This window comes from Pan paniscus, chromosome 8 (assembly GCF_029289425.2).
Source record: "Pan paniscus chromosome 8, NHGRI_mPanPan1-v2.0_pri, whole genome shotgun sequence".
NCBI classification, from domain to species: domain Eukaryota; kingdom Metazoa; phylum Chordata; class Mammalia; order Primates; family Hominidae; genus Pan; species Pan paniscus.
In genome coordinates this window covers 137,499,721-137,520,967 of record NC_073257.2, presented here as the reverse complement: position 1 = coordinate 137,520,967, position 21,247 = coordinate 137,499,721, and the positions used below count along the sequence as shown (strand labels likewise).

Sequence of the window (21,247 nt, the reverse complement as noted above, 5' to 3'; positions counted from 1 at the left end):
GACATTTATGCGGCCAACAAACATATGAAAAAAAGCTCAGCATCACTGATCATTAGAGAAATGCAAATCAAAACCACAATGAGATACCATCTGATGCCAGTCAGAATGGCAATTATTAAAAAGTCAAGAAACAACAGATGCTAGTGAGGCTATGGAGAAATAGGAATGCTTTTACACTGTTGGTGGGAATGTAAATTAGTTCAACCATTGTGGAAGACAGTGGGTGATTCCTCAAAGACTTAGAACCAGAAATACCATTTGATCCAGCAATACTGTTACTGAGTATATACCCAAAGGAATAGAAATCATTCTATTATAAAGATACATTCATGCGTATGTTCTTGCAGCACTATTCACAATAGCAAAGACATGGAGTCAACCCAAACATCCATCAATGATAGACTGGATAAAGAAAATGCACATGTACACCACGGAATATTATGCAGCCATAAAAAGGAATGAGATCATGTCTTTTGCAGGAACCTGGATGGAGCTGGAGGCCATTATCTTCAGCAAACTAAGACAGGAACAGAAAACCGAACACTATCACGTTCTCACTTATAAATGGGAGCTGAACAATGAGAACACATGGACACAGGGAAGGAAACAACACACAATGGGGCCTGTTACGGGGGGTGTGGGAGGGAGAGCATCAGGAAAAATAGCTAATGCATGTGGGGCTTAATACCTAGGTGACAGGTTGATAGGTGCAGCAAACCACCATGGCACACTTTTACCTATGTAACAAGACTGCCTCTCCTGCACTTGTATCCCAGAACTTAAAATAAAGTTAAATAAATTTTAAAAAAGATAAAAATTTTAAAAATTCTTAAAACAAATGAAAATGGAAACTCTACATACCCAAACCTTTGGGATACAGCAAAAGCCGAGGAATTTTTTTTTTTTTTTTTTTTTTTTGAGACAGAGTTTCACTCTTGTTGCCCAGGCTGGAGTGCAATGGCATGATCTTAGCTCACTGCAACCTCCGCCTCCCAGGTTCAAGTGATTCTTCTGCCTCAGCCTTCCGAGTAGCTGGGATTACAGGTGCCTGCCACCATGCCCAGCTAAGTTTTGTATTTATTTTATTTATTTATTTATTTATTTTTGAGATGGAGTCTCACTCTGTTTCCAGGCTGGAGGGCAGTGGTGCGATCTCTGCTCACTGCAACCTCCACCTCCTGGGTTCAAGCAATTCTCCTGCCTCAGCCTCCTGAGTAGCTGGGACTACAGGTGCACGCCATCACACCCAGCTAATTTTTGTATTTTTATTAGAGACAGGGTTTCACCATGTTGGCCAAGATGGTCTCGATCTCTTGACCTCGTGATCTGCCTGCCTCAGCCTCCCAAAGTGTTGGGATTACAGGCATGAGCCACTGCACCTGGCAACTTTCGTATTTTTAGTAGAGACGGGGTTTCACCATGTTGGCCAGGTTGGTCTTGAACTACTGACCTCAGATGATCCACCTGCCTCAGCCTCCCAAAGTGCTGGGATTACAGGCATGAGCCACTGTGCCCGGCCAAGCAGAGGAAAATTTATAGCAATAAATACCTACATCAAAAATGGTAGAAAGATTACATAAAGTAACTATCAACAATGCACTCCAAGGAACTAGAAAAGCAAGAATAAACCAAACCCAGCATTAGCAGAAGAAAAGAAATAATAAAGACCAGAGCCAGAACTAAATGAAATAGAGACTAAAAGAAAATACAAAGGATCAATGAAATTAAAAGTCGATTCTTTAAAAAAGAAAAACAAAATTGATAAACTCCTTGCTAGACTAGCCACAAAAGAGAAAACCCAAATAAACAAAATCAGAAATGAAAGAGGAGACATTACAGGTAAGACCACAGAAATATAAAAGATCTGTGGAGATCTTTTATTAAATAAAAAGTTGGAGATCTTTTTTTAAATAAAAAAGTTGGAGACTACTGTGAACAACTATATGCTGACAAACTGGGAAACCCAGAGGAAATAAATAAATTCCTGAAAACATACAACCTACCAAGATTGAATCAGGTAGGAATGAAAATCTGAACAGAGCAATGCTGAATAGTGAGACTGAATCAGTAATTAAAAAAAAAAAATCTCTCAACAAAGAAAAGTCCAGAACTGGTTGGATTCACAACTGAATTTTACCAAACAAAACCCAAATACCAATTGTCTTGAAACTATTTGAAAATATTAAAGAGGAGGGAATTCTCCCTAATTCATTCTATGAGGCCAACCAGCATCACACTGATACCAAAACCAGAGATAGACACAACAAAAAAAGATAACTACAGGGTATGCAGGGGTGCCCCAACCACACTCTGTCCACAGACTCTCAGTTATTTTAGGAGATCCCTGGCCAAAGATTTATTTCTCTTGACAACCAAGGGCCTCCGTCTGGATTTCCAAGGAAGAAATTTCCTCTGAAGCACTGGAACTTGCCACCACCAGCACCATGCTCTACCAATATCCAGCATTGACCCTGGAGCAGAAGAAGGAGCTGTCTGACATCGCTCACCGCATCGTGGCCCTGGGCAAGGGCATCCTGGCTGCAGATGAGTCCAATGGGAGCATTGCCAAGTGGCTGCAGTCCCTTGGCGCCGAGAACACCAAAGAGAACCGGCGCTTCTACCGTCAGCTGCTGCTGACAGCTGACGACTGCGTGAACCCCTGCATCGGGGACGTCATCCTCTTCCACCAGACACTCTACCAGAGAAGGATGATGGGCGTCCTTTCCCCCAAGTTGTCATATCCAAGGGTGGTGTTGGGGGCAGCAAGGTAGACAAGGGCGTGGTCCCCCTTGCAGGGACAAATGGCGAGACCACCACCCAAGGGTTGTATGGGCTGTCTGAGTGCTGTGCCCAGTACAAGAAGGATGGAGCTGACTTCACCAAGTGGCATTGTGTTCTGAAGATTGAGGAACACACCCCCTCAGCCCTTGCCGTCATGGAAAATACCAACGTCCTGGCCTGTTATGCCAGCATCTGCTAGCAGAGTGGCATTGTGCCCATTGCGGAGCCTGAGATCCTCCCTAATGGGGACCATGACTTGAAGCACTGCCAGTGTGTGACCAAGAAGGTGCTGACTGCTGTCTACAAGGCTCTGAGTGATCAACACATCTATCTTGGAAGGCATCTTGCTGAACCCCAGCATGGTCACCCCAGGCCATCCCTGCATCCAGAAGTTTTCTCACGAGGAGATTGCCATGGTGACTGTCACAACGCTGCACCGCACAGTGCCCCCCGCTGTTCCTGGGATCACATTCCTGCCTGGAGGCCAGAATGAGGAGGAGGCATCCATCAACCTCAACGCCATTAACAAGTGCTCCCTGTGACCTTCTCCTATGGCCAAGCCCTGCAGGCCTCTGCCCTGAAGGCCTGGGGCAGGAAGAAGGAGAACCTGAAGGCTGCCCAGGAGGAGTCAAGTGAGCCGTGGCCAACAGCCTGGCCTGTCAAGGAAAGTACACCCCGAGCAGTGAGGCTGGGGCTGCTGCTAGCAAGTCCCTCTTCATCTCTAACCATACCTACTAAGTGGAGGTGTTCCCAGGCTGTCCCCAACACTCCAGGCCCTGCCCCCACTCTCTTGAAGAGCGGGCCTCTTCCTCGGGGCTCCAGGTTGGCTTGCCCGTGCTCTTGCCTCCCTCGTGACAGTGGTGTGTGGTGTCATCTGTGAATGCTAACTCCATCACCCTTTCCAGCACACTGCCAATAAACAGCTATTCAAGGTTGGAGGAGCGGGGGCGGGGAGAGAACTACAGCCAATATCCCCAATGAACAGAAATACAAAATTTCTCAACAAAATACCAGCAAACTAAATGCAACAGCACATCAAAAAGACAATATACCGTGATCAAGTGGGATTTATAGCAGGGATGCAAGGATGCTTCAACACACACAAATCAGTAAACATGACACATCACACCAACAAAATGAAGGACAAAAACCATATGATTATCTCAATAGACACAGAAAAAGCATTTGATAAAATTCAACATCCCTTTACGATAAACACTCTCAACAAACTAGACATAGAAGGAACATAACTCAAAATAACAAAGACCATATACAGCCAACCCACAGCTAACATCATACTGAATGGAGTAAAGTTGAACGCCTTTGCTCCAAGAACTGAAACAAGACAAGGATTCTCACTTTCACCATTCCTATTCAACATAGTGCTAGAAGTCCTAGCCAGAGCAATCAGTCAAGAGAAAGAAATAAAAAGCATCCAAATTGGAAAAGAAGAAGTGAAACTGTCTCTTTTTGCTGAGGATATGATATTATATCTAGAAAAACCTAAATACTCTACCAAAAAAACCCCACTTAGATCTGATAAATATATTCAGTAAAGTTGCAGGATACAAAATCAACATACAAAAAGCAGTAGCTTTTATATATATAATCAATGATCTAGCTAAGAAGGAAATCAAGAAGGCAATTTCATTTATAATAGCTACAAAAATATATAAGAATAAATTTAACCAAGGAGGTAAAATATCTCTATAAGAAAAACTATAAAACACTGATGAAAGAAATTAAAGATGACACAAACAAATGGAAAAATACCCCATGCTCCTGCGTCGGAAGACATATCATTAAAATGACCATATTGCTTAAAGCAATCTACAGATTCAATGCAACCTCTATCAAAATACCAATGTCATTCTTCACAGAATTAGAAAAAACAATCTTAAAATTCATATGGAATAAAAAAGAGCCAGAATAACCAAAGGAATCCTGAGCAAAATGAACAAAGCTGGAGGCATCACTTATTACAAGACTATAGTAACCAAAACAGCATGGCATTTGTATAAAATTAGACACACAAACCAATGGAACAGAATAGAGAACCCAGAAAACTGATCTTTGACAAAGCCAATATGAACTTATATCAGGGAAGCAGCACCCTGTTCAATAAATGGTACTGAAAGAATTGGATAGCCACATGCAGAAGAATGAAACTGGACACCTATATCTCACCATATAAAAAAATCAACTCAAAATGAATTGAAGACTTAAATATAAGATCTGAAACTGTAAAAAACACTAGAAGAAAACCTAGAGAAAACTCTTCTGAACCTTGATTTAGACAAAAAATTTATGACTAAGATCTCCAAAGCATAAACAACAAAAATGAAAATAAACAAATGGAACTATATTAAATCAAAAAGCTTCTGCACAGCAAAGGAAACAATCAAAAGAGTAAACAGACAATCTGTTGAATGGGAGAAAATATTTGCAAACCATTCATCTGACAGGGGAATAATATCCAGAATATACAGGGAACTCAAACAACTCAACTGTAAAACAACAACAACAACAACAACAACCAAAAAACCAAGTAATTCCATTAAAAAGTGAGCAAAGGACATGAATAGACATTTCTCAAAAGAAGACATGCAAATGGCAAACAGGTATATGAAAAGGTGCTCAACATCATTGATTATCAGATAAATGGAAATCCAAGCTACAATGAGATATCATCTCACCCCAGTTAAAATGGCTTTTATCCTAAAGACAGGCAATCACAAATGCTGGTGAGGATATCAAGAAAAGAGAACACCTGTACACTGCTGGTGGAAATATAAATTAGTACAGCCACTGTATTAGTCTGTTTTCACACTGCTATAAAGGACTACCTGAGACTGGTAATTTATAAAGAAAAGAGGTTTAATTGATTCACAGTTCTGTATGGCTGGGGAGGCCTCAGGAAACTTACAATCATGGCAGAAGGCGAAAGGGAAGCAAGGCATATCTTACATGGCAGCAGGAGAGACAGTGAGCAAAGGGGGAGGTGCTACACTTTTAAACCATCAGATCTCATGAGAACTCACTCACTATCATGAAAACAGCAAGGGGGAAATCCGCCTCCATGATCCAATCACCTCCCACCAGGCGCCTCTTCTGACATTTGGGGATTCTAATTCAAGATGATTTGCATGGGGACAACCATATTAGAGCCAAACCATAGTAGCCACTATGGAAAATAGTATAGAGGTTCCTCAAAAAATTAAAAATAGAACTACCATGTGATTCAGCAATCCCACTGCTAGGTATATACCCAAAAGAAAGGAAATCAGTATACTGAGGAGATATTTGCACTCCCATGTTTATTGCAGCACTATTCACAATAGCCAAGATTTGGAAGCAACCTAAGTGTCTTATCAATAGATGAATGGATAAAGAAATGTGGTACACATACAAAATGAAGTACTATTCAGCCATAAAAATGAATGAGATTCTGTCATTTGCAACAATGTAAATGGAACTGGAGGAAATGTTAAGTAAAATAAGCCAGGTATAGAAAGGCAGACTTTTCGCATGTTCTCACTCCTTTGTGGAAGCTGAATATTAAAACAGTTGAACTCATAGAGAGTAGAATGATGGTTATCAGAGGCTAGGAAAGGTAGTGGTGAGGGACATGGGGATGGAAAATGGTACAAAAATATAGTTAGAATGAATAAGTTCTAGTAGTTGATTGCATGACAGGGGGGTGACCACAGTCAATAATAATCTGATAGCATGACAGGGGGGTGACTACAGTCAATAATAATCTATTGTACTTTTTAAACTAAAAGTATAATTGGATTGTTTGTAACACAAAGAAATGATAAATGCTGGAGGTGATGGATCCTCCATTTCCCCCGATGTGATTATTACACACTGTATGCCTGTATCAAAATATCTTATGTACCCCATAAATATATACAGCTACTATGTACACATAAAAAATTTAAAAAATTTTAAAAAGGAGACATATAAATGGGAAACAGGCATATGAAAACATGCTGAACATCACTAATCATCAGGGGAATGCAAATAAAAACCACGATGAGATATCATCTTATCCCAGTCAGAATAGCTATTACTAAAAAGACAAAAAATAACAGATGTTGGCGAGGATGGGGAGAGAAGGGAACTCTTATACACTTTTGGTGGAAATGTAAACTAGTAGAGCCACTATGGAAAATAGTATGGAGATTTCTCAAAACTCTCAAACGAGAAATTACCATTTGATCCAGCAATGCTACTACTGAGTATCTACTAAAAAAAATCAATATATCTGAGGGATACCTGCACTTGCATGTTTATTGCAGCACTATTCACAATAGCAAAGACATAGAATCAACCTAAGTGTTCATCAATTGACGAATGGATAATGAAAATGTGATTGCTATTTAGCCAAAAACATTTGCAAACTATTCACACTATTGGAGCGTATACATTTCCTCCTTGTATCAAATCTACCATATCAGGTAGGTATTATTATTCCTATTTTACAGATAGGGAAACCGAGGCTTGAGAAAGTTTAGTCTCTCTCATCAGGCTCACCTAGGAGATAGGAGAGAGACCTGGGGTGGACTCAGGACCTCTGAATGTCCAGCCTCTGACCCAACCACATTATGCTTCCTTCTCCCTTTATGGGAATTTTCATTGAATTGGGTCTTGTCTTTTTAATTTCCATTCATTTCCTCCTAGAGAGTCCTGCTTCAGAGCTCACTTCGTTGGGGTGGCTTTTAAGAGGCGCCATTCAAATAACATTGGGGTGAGCTTCTCTCGCCATAAGAGCTAGCCACACCCCCCTTCAGGAATGAAAGACTCGTCACTCTGGCTGCTGGGAGCATGGCCCTCACTGCCCACACCTACAGGTCTGTTATCTGAAGAGAGCTGCCTCCCTAGGGTCACGCCTTCTTCTGGGGGTAGCCCAGGAATAAATCCAATGCCTCATTGCTTGGTGCACAGAGACTGGGTCCCCTCTCCCCAGCTCTGAGTGGCCACCCAATGTCCAGAGCTCCCAGCCGGGTCAACAGAGGCCCTTGTTGGGACTACCCCTCTTCTGCCCAGTCCTGTTTCCTTCCCAGGCTTTTGTTGGGAGATTGCAAGGACATATTCTAGATAATCCTCACTGTCCTCATTTTTCTTGCTTCACATCCTTCTACCCCCTCTTTTTCCCTCCTAGACGTTACCTCCCCTCTACCATCCTACATTTCCAGTGGAGAATCACTTGAGATTCTCTGTTCCTCCCCTTCCCGTGGTCTTAGGGCCACCTCATACCTACATTGCTGGAGGTTGGCTCATCTCCATAAACGTGGGTTGGCTCCAAGGTCCTCAGTACTGGGAGCTCCCTGACCACAGGAAGGATCTCAAATAACACATTTCTGTCTTCTCAGAATGTGTCTGCTCACTCACTGAGGACCACACCCTCCTTACCAGGCTATGGAAACATTTCCAGGCTCCAGCTCAGCAGGGGTAGCCTCTGTAACTTGAAACAACCGGCAGTGATGGCTCTGGGCCATTACAATGTTTTTTGTCTTGGAAAGAATACTTGAAAATTACAAAAATTATGCCATTTCCATTGCATGCCAAAAGCACCCAAATTGCATTTTAATCACTGTACAAAGGAAGCCCTGATACTTGGCTTGTAGATTCAAATGTGTCTGGTTTTAATCAAGGCGTGTGCTGTTCTTCCAGTTCCCTCACATCGGGCTAACGCAAAAGACACCAGAATCCATCACCAGTGCTACGTCAAAAGAGCCCCAGAGTCCACACTTGCCTCGGCAAGCGGAGGGGAAGCTGCCGCCCATATACAAAGTCCGGGAGAAGGTGAGTCCTGAACACTGGCCACTGCCATGTGCTCCTGTGGACCTCCCAGGGGGCAGCGCCGCTGGCACGTTGGGCCAAACAATTCTTCCCTGTAAGAAACTGCGCATTTACTATCCTTGGACCCCTAAGGGTTGGTAGTATCCCCACCCCATACCCTGGTGCTCTCCGGCAGGAATTACTTCCTGCTATGGACAATCAAGTTAGGCTCCTCCATGAACAAGAAGCAACACCCCCTTCCAGCCCACAGCTCATTAACATGCACCTCCTGCCTCGCCGGCCAATTCCTGAGCAACTTCAAGGCCCTGCAGTGGCACAAAGGAGAAGCCAGGGTCCATTTCATACCTGCCAGGGTCCCCCCGAGGCCTTGGGCCAGGGCTCTCATCTCCTGGGACCCTTACTGGCCAGATGACAGAGTTGGTCTACACGGCCTCAAAAGTCCTTCCCAGTTTTTGGCTCCATGAGCCTGTACACTTTTCCATCCTTGCATCCAAATAAGGTGTTTTGAAAGAGAATTTTTATGACTTTGGGGAAGCTGGAAATAAGGTGGGGTTTCAAAGCCCGGCGCTGATGAGCACGTGGATATCCTCCCCCTCCTGTGTCTGCTCCATCTCTGGGGCCAGGTTTCATTGTCTTTCTTAGAGCCATCCATCTTCCTTCCACATCACCCGATCCCAGTTCTGAAAGCATGCAGGGTTCTAATGTGTGCTCTTTCCCTTCCATCCCACTTTTCCAGCAAGCAGTGAATAACCAGTTCCCCTTCTCCGTGCATGACAATCGGCACAGCTTGGAGAACTCTGGATGCTACCTTGACTCCGTGAGTATTTCTTTCCAAATTATTAATAAAACAGGGAACAACACAAGGGATCTTGATTTTCTGGGGTGTGTTGAAGATAGAGGATTGGCCTCAAAACTGGAACAGGGTCAAAACAAAGCGAGGTCTTAAACAAGACTCATAACAGGTTAAAAAAAAAAATGTTCAAAGCTCTCAGAATTCCACGCAGCTTTCAAGGATCTACACCAGTGTTCTGCCTAGGTGTATGTGCGCTTCATCCTTCTGCAAGTGCCTTCCCATAAATTGTCTCTTTTGCGAGCTTTCTTGTGAGGATCTGCCATGGGAAGGAGGGACTGCTATGCGTATCTCTGGATGGCAGAACCAGGATCCACGAGGAAAGGTCAGAAGGAGGAGGAGCTTACATAATATAAGGAAGGATTTCCTTGTAACTGGAGTTGCCTTTTCTCTACAGGTTGTGAGTTCCCCATCACTGGAGAACATGAAGTCTGATACAGTGGTGGTTCACACAGCACTGTGTGATAGAAATGTAGTGTAAACTGTATGCATAATTTTAAATGCTTTAGTGGTTACATTAAGTACAAAGAAACAGGTGAAATTTACTTTAATAATATATTCTATTGGCTGGGAGCAGTGGCTCAGCCCTGAAATCCCAGCAGTTTGGGAGGCTGAGGTGGGAGGATCACTTGAGGTCAGGAGCTTGAGACCAGCCTGGGCTACATAGTAAGACCCCGTGTCTACAAAACATTACAAAATTAACCAGGTGTGGTGGTGCATGCCTGTTGTCCCAGCTACTCAAAAGATTGAGGCCGGAGGTTCACTTGAGCTCAGGAGTTCAAGGCTGCAGTGAGCTATGATCACGAACAGTGCACTGCAGCCTGGGTGTCAGAGTGAGATCCTATCTCAAGCAAACAAAAATAATTTATTTAGCCCAATAATTCTCCAAATTGCCCATTCAACATGTAATCAATATAAAAAATTAATGAGATATTTTACATTCTTCCTTCCAAACCAAGTCTTTAAAATACAGTTTGTGTTTTACACTTATGTAACATCTCAACGTAGACAACTCACATATCAAGTGCCCAATGGCTACATGTGGCTAGGGGCTACCAGACTGCACAGCACAGGGAAACCTATTAGATAGAAAGCTGTATCAAGTGATACCTGCAAATCCTCATGGAACCTGAAAGTCCATGATAATGAAGATGTTATTAATGGCCCACCATTTATAAAGCATCTGCCATATACCAACATCTCGTATTATTGTATTCAATCCTCACAACAATCCTACAGGCTAATTACACTTATCACCTCAATTTAGAGATGAGCAAATTGAGATCCAGTAAAGTTAAACAACTTGCCCCAAATCCCTCTTTCTTCTAGACTACAATGTCTTAACTAAATAGAAGTGCCTTAACCCCAGAAATCTGGTTTTCTTCTGGCAGAATGTTGAAAACAGGACCAGAATACCCACTTTGCCCGCCTCTGTAAATGGGGTGCTTAATATTGTTTTTTAAATAACCAAAGCAACATATGTCCTTTAAAAAACTGAAATAATACAGAATTGTATAAAATTAAAAATAAATTCACACCCTTATTTTCCTTCCTCACAATCTGACCTTGACGGTTCACTGCTAGTAATGGTTTTGTGGGTAAAATTTGAGAATTTTTCCAATTCACATGCAAATGTACACACATAAATGTATATTTGTTAATGATATAAACAGGATTCTACCACTTGTATTTTGCCAAGGTTATGATAGTCTTCTAGAAAGCCTTGGAAGCTTTCCAACTTTCTCTATGTTCTGGAATAGCTTATATAACATTTGGATTTTCAGTTTAATGGAGGTTTTCAGTTTAATGGAGGTTAGACAGAATTTGCCTATGAAATAACTTGGATTTGGTATATTTTTTAGAGTAAGTTTTTTATGACTTTTTCTTTCTTTCTTGATTATTAATCTGTTCAAACTTTCTATCTCTTCTTGGGTAGATTTTGCTGATACGTATTTGCCTAAAATTTATCTAATTCATTTCAAATGTACGGTATAACATCTCTCAAAATAGTCTTATTTTGTTGTTCCTTAAAATTTGTTTTCAGTTGAATGTTTAGTTCACATACTTGCAATTGTTTTTGTTAATAATTTATTAAAACTATAAGTAGTCTTTAGATTATTGGTTTGACTACATCCCAAAGGTTTTTCCAATTAAGGTCTCATTATTATTTGCTTTCAAATAGCCTATGATTTAATTTTTAATTTTTCCCTTTCCTAAAAAAATTGGAAGAATGTTTTGAATTATCTATATGGTTAAAAATTTTAGAAATAATCTATTCATTGCTAATATCTAGTTTTATGGGTTATGGTAAATTTCAGAGTATAATCTAAGATTCTCACTTTTTGAATTATGAGATTATCTTTGTTGTCTTGTGTGTGATTAACTTTAACAAGTGTGTCGTGGCTGTTTACAAATAATATATATTCCCCCCTGTTGGTTACAAAGTTCTTTATATTTATTAATTTAGGACTGTGAATTATTTAAATCTTTCATATCCTTGTCTTAATTTTTGTATTGATCTGTCAATTTCTGCTTCTAAGATTATTCTTGAGTTTCTAAAGTTTTTTTTGCCTGATATAGTTTAATACCTTATCTTTCTGCATCAAAAATTTTTGTTGTTTTATTTTCATGGTGGCTTTTGCCATTTATCAATATGAAGTGTTTCTCTTTATATGCGTTAATGCCTTTAGCCATAAATTCCATCTACATTATGATACTGGCATTGTCACTATTACTCTCTTTTTGCTAATGTTTGTTCTTTATGTTATGGGCCATTCCTTTGTCTCCATAATTTGTAGTCATTTTGCTTTGCATTTGTCTTCTATTATAAATAGAATGCAGCAGAGTTTTAAAAAAAAATTGAAGAATCTATTTCTTTATGTGAGAATTTAGCCCATTCACATTATTATGACAATTTATGCTTTTGGTTTTATTGCTGCCATCTCACTTTTATGTTTCCTATTTATTATGCTTATATCTTTCTTTTTTTCTTCCTCTCCTGACTTTGCTAGGTTGATTGAATTTATTTGCTCACTCTGACTTGTATTCTACAAGTACTTGCCCTCAAGTACAAATATTTAATAATTATATTAACACTATATTACTCTATGTATAAAAATTAATAACTGTAGCTTTTCCCCAAGAATAAGGTAAGTCTTCCAGCATGCTTTATCTCACTCACTTCCTGTTCCAGGGCTGCTGTGTTGGTGGCCAGGTTGTATTCCCCCAAGTCCTGTAGGTGCCATTCCTGGACTTCAGCTGGGAGCTCAAAGATGTGGCCCTGATTTCCCTAATCAAGTTGAAATCCCGGAATTTCAGTTGCAGATTCTTTTCTTTCTGTTTCCCTCCCTCCTTTCCATTTTGTGAATTTGTACAATTCAATACATTTCATAGTCACATTATTAGCAAGCATTTAGATTTCATCATAAATTTTACTTGCTACTTTCCTTGAAGCTCTTTCCCCTATTTTCATCATGCCTTTCTTTTACTTGTTTTTCAATTTGCTGGAGTATCCTCAAGTCATTCTTTAGAAGCCGACTTGGACATTGTGCCCCGCGTCACACACTTGTCCCTCCAGTGCCACTCTCCTCTTCTCCCTACTCTGGTTCCGGGGGCTGATCTATGTGGAGTACATTCCTCCCCAGTCCCCTCAGTCCTGGAGCCATTGCACAGCCCCTTGGGGTGTCCCTACACATACCCACATGTATGTAGACAGTCCCTTTATAGACTGTCCTCAAATTACTCTAATTGGAATGTGGCTTGCGTCTCCTGCTGCGAATCTGACACTGACCCTTCATCACAGAAACCTCACTTTACTGACGTGAAGTCTATGTAATGTAATGTCCATTTCCTCTCAGTCACTCATGTCAGGATAGTGTTTTCTTTCTTAGTTTTCATCTAGTTGTGAACAAACAATGTACGATTTTGAGTACACAGTAATTATCAGGTTCACACATAAGGTGCTGAGAGTGAATGAGGAAGCCTGTGGGCCAGGACCCAAAGGTGCTGGGTCCTTCAGGGAGCCCTTAGGGTTGGGAAAGAATTCAGCCTCCTCAGACTTTTCAGAGAAAGAATCATCATTGGTCCCACTGAGTGCTGGGGGGCAGCTCAGTGCTGGGGAGCAGGGAGGGTCGGGGGTGTTGGGAGTGAAGGGAACCTACCTGGGTCCCTAGGGTTGAGGCTGGCTAACAGTCTGTTTCTGGCTGGATTGTCTCTGGTTCTTCTTTCCATGTCTCTAAAAGTGCAGGCCCCTTGGTGGCACCAGAAGACTGTGAGGACAATAACAGAACCCTGCTAGGGTTTTGTGAGTGTCAATTCATAAGCTTCAACAGGTTGTTAAAGGAGACCTTGAGACAGTCGTCTTAGTGTGCATTTGAACATATACATGTCAGGTAACTGATTTTAAGAAAGACCTCAGAACTGTGTGACTGAGGCTGGGCACGGTGGCTCACGCCTGTAATCCTAGCACTTTGGGAGGCTGAGGCGGGCAGATTGCCTGAGCTTAGGAGTTCAAAACCAACCTGGGCAACGTGGCAAAACCCCGTCTCTACTAAAAATACAAAAACTTAGCCAGGCGTGGTGGTGTCCACCTGTAGTTACAGCTACTCAGGAGGCTAAGGCATGAGAATTGCTTGAACCCGGGAGGCAGAGGTTGCAGTGAGCTGAGATCGTGCCACTGAACTCCGGCCTGGGTGACAGAGCAAGACTCTGTCTCAAAAAAAAAAAAAAAAAAAAAAAAGAACTATGTGACCTTGAATATTTTCCTTCTAATCTTGTAATTCTTCTCTCCAGGGCCTGGGACGTAAGAAGATCTCTCCAGATAAGAGGCAACATGTTTCAAGAAATTTTAATCTCTGGGCATGTGACTATGTTCCATCCTGTCTTGATGGCTTTTCAAATAACCAAATATCATACGTGTATAAAGAAGCCGCGGTGGTCTCAAGCTTCAGACGCTTTCCACGATGCTATAAAGAGATATGGAATGCTTTTACATTTCTTCCTGAGAGAAGCTATACAGAGGTTTTGAAAAAGAAGCCCCAAGTAAGGTTCACTGTTGACAAAAAGGTTGTTTCTTCACTGGAGTCCTAATCCTCCCAGAAGATTTTTGATGAATTTTGTAATACTGGTATTTCATCAGACATCCTAAAAGTATATGTTTTCTGATCCAGCACTACTATTTAATTTTTAAAGTACTTTTATGATTTTTATAAGGTCAAAAAACATTCAAATCCTTGTGAAATGAATATGTGATGACATACGCATGTGTAAATAAATTTTTCAGATGGCCACATTTACTTTTGGGGAGTTTTAAAAAGTACATCCTTAATATACGGTCACATTTTTGTTTTGAAATTTCGAACCATACAGAGGAAACAAAAGTCCTCCTTGATTTCACCACATCTTCAATCCTGTATGTCCTCAGAAGTAAGTTAACTACTTGTTTTTAATCTGCATTTACAATCATATACATGTGCATAACACATAAAATTTTCAACATTACTATGTTACACAGTGCAAAATATTCTACAACTTTTTTTAAATTTTGTTTTGAGACAGTCTCTGTCACCCAGGCTGGAGTGCACTGGCACCATCTCGACTCATTGCAACCTCTGCCTTCTGGGTTCAAGCGATTCTCCTGCCTCAGCCTTCCCGGTAGCTGGGATTACAGGTGTGCACCACCACGCTGGGCTAATTTTTGCATTTTTAGTAGAGATGAGGTCTCACCTTCTTGGCCAGGCTGGTCTTGAATTCCTGGCCCCAAGTGATCCTCCCACCTCGGCCTCCCAAAATGCTGGGATTACAGGCATGAGCCACCGCGCCTGGCCTTCTACAGCTTTCTTTTGATACTTAATAATGTGTCTTGGAATTCTTGCAGTGTTATAAGAATAGGCTGATTTTTAAAAAAATCGCTGCCTATATTCCCAAATACAAATTCACTCTGTTTTAAATAATTATCTTAATAGACATTTGAATCATTTCTAGCGTTTTTGCTGTTAGACACAGTGGTACATGAACATGCTTGATCAGCCTCTCTGGATACATGTTTCCCTGCACCTCTGGAGTAGATAGACTCTGAAAAGTTGCTTTGTTAGTGCTTGGTTGACAGTAATGCACAAAGTGTTGAGAAATAATGCATTGGCTTTGAAAAAGACTGGACCAATTGAACTCCTACCAACCGTATCTGTGAATTTCTGTTTTATCCCCTCTCACATTATCATTTAAATATTTAAGGATATTTAAGGGGAAAAAAGGTACCTTGTTATTTTCTTATTTTGCATTTCTCTATTTATTAGTGAAGTTGAGTATCTTTTCCCATGCAGTGGCCTCCTCTATTTCCTTTCTATAGATGGACAATGTCCCCATCATTCCATACCACCATTTTCTTGTTTATCTTGAATTTTTTTCTGTACACGAATTTTAGAATAAGCTTGTAAAGTAAACAAACAAACAACAACAAAAATAACACTGCTAATGTGATAGGCATTTCCCCAAATTTAGCTTTTAATTTATGGGAAAACCAACACCTTTATACTGTATCTTCCCCTTTGTTTGAATTTACTTTATGTCCTTCAGTAAAGTTTATAATTTTCCTCACATGGGTCTGATGTGTTTCTTTTCCATGTTTATTCCTGTATATTTTGATATTCTATTGGCTATTTTGATATTCTATGGCTATTTTGAATGTTTTAATTGCACTTTTAGATTGGTTTTGGCAGATGCATGAGAAAGCTATTGATTTCTACATATGAATCTTCTACTTGGCAAACCGGCTAAACTTCTAATGATAAATAAATAAATATTCTATAAAATAAAAAGAAAGTTCTAATAATGTTTCAGTTGATTCTCTTCTGGATTTTTCTAAATGGAAAATTATATCATTCATAAAAGTGATAATTCTTTTATGTCATTTCTAAAATTTATATTTTTCCCATCTTATTACACTGGATAGGACCTCCAGTACAATTGGAATATTATTACAGAGAGTATATATCCTCATTTTCTTTTTCTTTTCTTTTTAAGAGACAGAATCTAGCTCTGTTGCCCAGGCTGGAGTGCAGTGGTGCCATCATAGCTCACTGCAGCCTCAAACTCTTAGTCTCAAGTGATTCTCCTACGTAGTGAGAACTACAGGACCATGCCACCACACTCAACTAATTTTTAAATTTTTTTTTTGTAGAGATGGGATCTAGCTATGTTGCCCAGGCTGGTCTTGAACTCCTGGCCTCAAGAAGTCCCCCTGTGCTGGGATTAGAGGCATAAGCTACCATGCTTGGTCCTGATTTCTTTTTATATTAAGGTGTTAAGCTTTTGTGTCAAATATATTTCTTTTTTAAAAAATTTTTATTATTATTATTATACTTTAAGTTCTAGGGTACATGTGCACAACGTGCAGGTTTGTTACATATGTATGCATGTGCCATGTTGGTTTGCTGCACCCGTTAACTCGTCATTTATATTAGGTATATCTCCTAATGCTATCCCTCCCCCCTCCCCCGACCCCATGACAGGCCCTGGTGTGTGATGGTCCCCACCCTGTGTCCAGGTGTTCACATTGTTCAATTCCCACCTGTGAGTGAGAACATGCAGTGTTTGGTTTTCTGTCCTTGCGATAGTTTGCTCAGAATCATGTTTTCCGGCTTCATCCATGTCCCTACAAAGGACACGAACTCATCCTTTTTTATGGCTGCATAGTATTCCATGGTGTATATGTGCCACATTTTCTTAATCTAGTCTGTCATTGATGGACATTTGGGTTGGTTCCAAGTATTTGCTATTGTGAATAGTGCCGCAATAAACATACGTGTGCATGTGTCTTTATAGCAGCATGATTTATAATCCTTTGGGTATATACCCCGTAATGGGATGGCTGGGTCAAATGGTATTTCTAGTTCTACATCCTTGAGGAATCGCCACACTGTTTTCCACAATGGTTGAACTAGTTTACAGTCCCACCAACAGTGTAAAAGTGTTCCTATTTCTCCATATCCTCTCCAGCACCTGTTGTTTCCTGACTTCTTAATGATCGCCATTTTAACTGGTGTGAGATGGTATCTCATTGTGGTTTGATTTGCATTTCTCTGATGGCCAGTGATGATGAGCACTTTTTCATGTGTCTGTTGGCTGCATAAATGTTTTCCTTTGAGAAGTGTCTGTTCACATCCTTTGCCCACTTTTTGATGGGATTGTTTGATTTTTTTCTTGTAAATTTGTTTAAGCTCTTTGTAGAATCTGGATATTAGCCCTTTGTCAGATGGGTAGATTGGAAAAATTTTCTCCCATTCTGTAGGTTGCCTGTTCACTCTGATGGTAGTTTCTTTTGCTGTGCAGAAGCTCTTTAGTTTGATTAGATCCCATTTGTCAATTTTGGCTTTTGTTGCCATTGCTTTTGGTGTTTTAGTCATGAAGTCCTTGCCCATGCCTATGGCCTGAAGGGTATTGCCTAGGTTTTCTTCTGGGGTTTTTATGGTTTTAGGTCTAATATTTAAGTCTTTAATCCATCTTGAATTAATTTTTGTATAAGGTGTAAGGAAGAGATCCATTTCAGCTTTCTACATATGGCTAGCCAGTTTTCCTATCACCATTTATTAAATAGGGAATCCTTTCCCCATTTCTTGTTTTTGTCAGGTTTGTCAAAGATCAGATGGTTGTAGATGTGTGGTATTATTTCTGAGGGCTCTATTCTGTTCCATTGGTCTATATCTCTGTTTTGGTACCAGTACCATACTGTTTTGGTTACTTGTAGTATAGTTCGAAGTTAGGTAGCGTGATGCCTCCAGCTTTCTTCTTTTGGCTTAGGATTGTCTTGGCAATGTGGGCTCTTTTTTGGTTCCATATGAACTTTAGTTTTTTTCCAATTCTGTGAAGAAAGTCATTGGTAGCTTGATGGGGATGGCATTGAATCTATAAATTACCTTGGGCAGTATGGCCATTTTCACAATATTGATTCTTCCTATCCATGAGCATGGAATGTTCTTCCATTTGTTTGTGTCCTCTTTTATTTCATTGAGCAGTGGTTTGTAGTTCTCCTTGAAGAGTTCCTTCACAAATACCTTTTAAGTTGGATTCCTAGGTATTTTATTCTCTTTGAAGCAATTGTGAATGGGAGTTCACTCATGATTTGGCTCACTGTTTGTGTTATTGATGTATAGGAATGCTTGTGATTTTTGCACATTGATTTTGTATCCTGAGATTTTGCTGAAGTTGCTTATCAGCTTAAGGAGATTTTGGGCTGAGATGATGGGGTTTTCTAAATATAAAATCATGTCATCTGCAAACAGGGACAATTTGACTTCCTCTTTTCCTAATTGAATACTCTTTATGTCTTTCTCCTGCCCGATTGCCCTGGCCAGAACTTCCAACACTGTGTTGAATAGGAGTGGTGAGAGAGGGCATCCCTGTCTTGTGCTAGTTTTCAAAGGGAACGCTTCCAGTTTTTGCCCTTTCAGTATGATATTGGCTGTGGGTTTGTCATAAATAGCTCTTATTATTTTGAGATACGTCCCATCAATACCTAGTTTATTGAGCGTTTTTAGCATGAAGGGCTGTTGAATTTTGTCAAAGGCCTTTCCTGCATCTATTGAGATAATCATGTGGTTTTTGTCTTTGGTTCTGTTTATATGATGGATTACGTTTATTGATTTGCATATGTTGAACCAGCCTTGCATCCCAGGGATGAAGCCCACTTGATCATGGTAGATAAGCTTTTTGATGTGCTGCTGGTTTAGGTTTGCCAGCATTTTATTGAGGATTTTTGCATGAGTGTTCATCAGAGATATTGGTCTAAAATTCTCTTTTTTGTTGTGTCTCTGCCTGGCTTTGGTATTATGATGATTTTGGCCTCATAAAAAGATTTAGGGAGGATTCCCTCTTTTTCTATTGATTGGAATTGTTTCTGAAGGAATGGTACCAGCTACTCTTTGTACCTCTGGTAGAATTCAGCTGTGAATCCATCTGGTCCTGGACTTTTTTTGGTTGGTAAGCTATTAATTATTGCCTCAATTTCAGAACCTGTTATTGGTCTGTTCAGGGATTCAACTTCTTCTTGGTTTAGTCTTAGGAGGGTGTATGTGTCCACGAGTTTATCCATTTCTTCTAGATTTTCTAGTTTATTTGCGTAGAGATGTTTATGGTATTCTCTGATGGCAGTTTGTATTTCTGTGGGATCGATGGTGATATCCCCTTGATCATTTTTTATTGCATCTATTTTATTCTTCTCTCTTTTCTTCTTTATTAGTCTTGCTAGTGGTCTATCAATTTTGTTGATCTTTTCAAAAAGCCAGCTCCTGGATTCATTGATTTTTTTGAAGGGCTTTTTGTGTCTCTATCTCCTTCAGTTCTGCTCTGATCTTAGTTATTTCTTGCCCCTTCTGCTAGCTTTTGAATGTGTTTGCTCTTGCTTCTCTAGTTCTTTTAATTGTGATGTTAGGGTATCGATTTTAGATCTTTCCTGCTTTCTCTTGTGGGCATTTAGTGCTATAAATTTCCCTCTGCACACTGCTTTAAATGTGTCCCAGAGAATCTCGTATGATGTGTCTTTGTTCTCAGTGGTTTCAAAGAACATCTTTATTTCTCCCTTCATTTCGTTATGTACCCAGTAGTCATTCAGGAGCAGGTTGTTCAGGTTCCATGTAGTTGAGCAGTTTTGAGTGAGTTTCTTAATCCTGAGTTCTAGTTTGATTGCACTGTGGTCTGAGAGACAGTTTGTTATAATTTCTATTCTTTTACATTTGCTGAGGAGTGCTTTACTTCCAACTACGTGGTCAATTTTGCAGTAAGTGTTATGTGGTGCTGAGAAGAATGTATATTCTGTTGATTTGAGGTGGAGAGTTCTGTAGATGTCTATTAGGTCTGCTTGGTGCAGAGCTGAGTTCAATTCCTGGGTATCCTTGTTAACTTTCTGTCTCATGGATCTGTCTAATGTTGACAGTAGGGTGTTACAGTCTCCCATAATTATTGTGTGGGAATCTAAGTCTCTTTCTAGGTCTCTAAGGACTTGCTTTATGAATCTGGGTGCTCCTGTATTGGGTGCATATATATTTAGGATAGTTAGCTCTTCTTGATAAATTGATACCTTTACCATTATGTAATGGCCTTCTTTGTCTCTTTTGATCTTTGTTGGTTTAAAGTCTGTTTTATCAGAGACTAGGATTGCAACCCCTGCTTTTTTTTTGTTTTCCATTTGCTTCGTAGATCTTCCTTCATCCCTTTGTTTTGAGCCTATGCGTGTTTCTGCACTTGAGATGTGTCTCCTGAATACAGCACAATGATGGGTCTTGACTCTCTATCCAATTTGCCAGTCTGTGTCTTTTAATTGGAGAATTTAGCCCATTTACATTTAAAGTTAATATTGTTATGTGTGAATTTGATCCTGTCATTATGATGTTTGATGTTTGCTCATTAGTTGATGCAGTTTCTTCCTAGCATTGATGGTCTTTACAATTTGACATGTTTTTGCAGTGGCTGGTGCCGGTTGTTCCTTTCCATGTTTAGCACTTCCTTCAGGAGCTCTTGTAAGGCAGGCCTGGTGGTTAGAAAATCTCTCAGCATTTGTTTGTCTGTAAAGGATTTTATTTCTCCTTCACTTATGAAGCTTAGTTTGGCTGGATGTGAAATTCTGTGTTGAAAATTCTTTAAGAATGTTGAATATTGGCCCCCCACTCTCTTCTGGCTTGTAGAGTTTCTGCCAAGAGATCTGCTGTTAGTCTGATGGGCTTCCCTTTGTGGGTAATCCAATATTTCTCTCTGGCTGCCCTTAACATTTTTTCCTTCATTTCAACTTTGGTGAATCTGACAATTATGTGTCTTGGA

At 40.2% G+C, this 21,247-nt stretch overlaps 1 protein-coding gene and 1 pseudogene across 2 annotated transcripts in view; both read left to right on the top strand.

Annotated features, from left to right (window-relative positions):
- Window positions 1-21,247, top strand: part of TEX36 (testis expressed 36) — a 107,290-nt gene that overhangs the window by 12,743 nt on the left and 73,300 nt on the right. Inside the window, exons 2-4 of one of the 2 annotated variants that reach the window (XM_003816289.6) lie at window positions 8,461-8,592; window positions 9,326-9,406; window positions 14,231-16,243. In XM_003816289.6, coding sequence (XP_003816337.1) covers window positions 8,461-8,592; window positions 9,326-9,406; window positions 14,231-14,527 — 510 coding nt within the window. In that variant the 3' untranslated portion in view covers window positions 14,528-16,243. Of the gene's footprint in view, window positions 1-8,460; window positions 8,593-9,325; window positions 9,407-14,230; window positions 16,244-21,247 lie in introns of those variants that run through there. The other variant, XM_003816290.6, reaches the window with a different exon arrangement.
- Window positions 453-4,043, top strand: LOC100981978 (fructose-bisphosphate aldolase A-like; annotated as a pseudogene).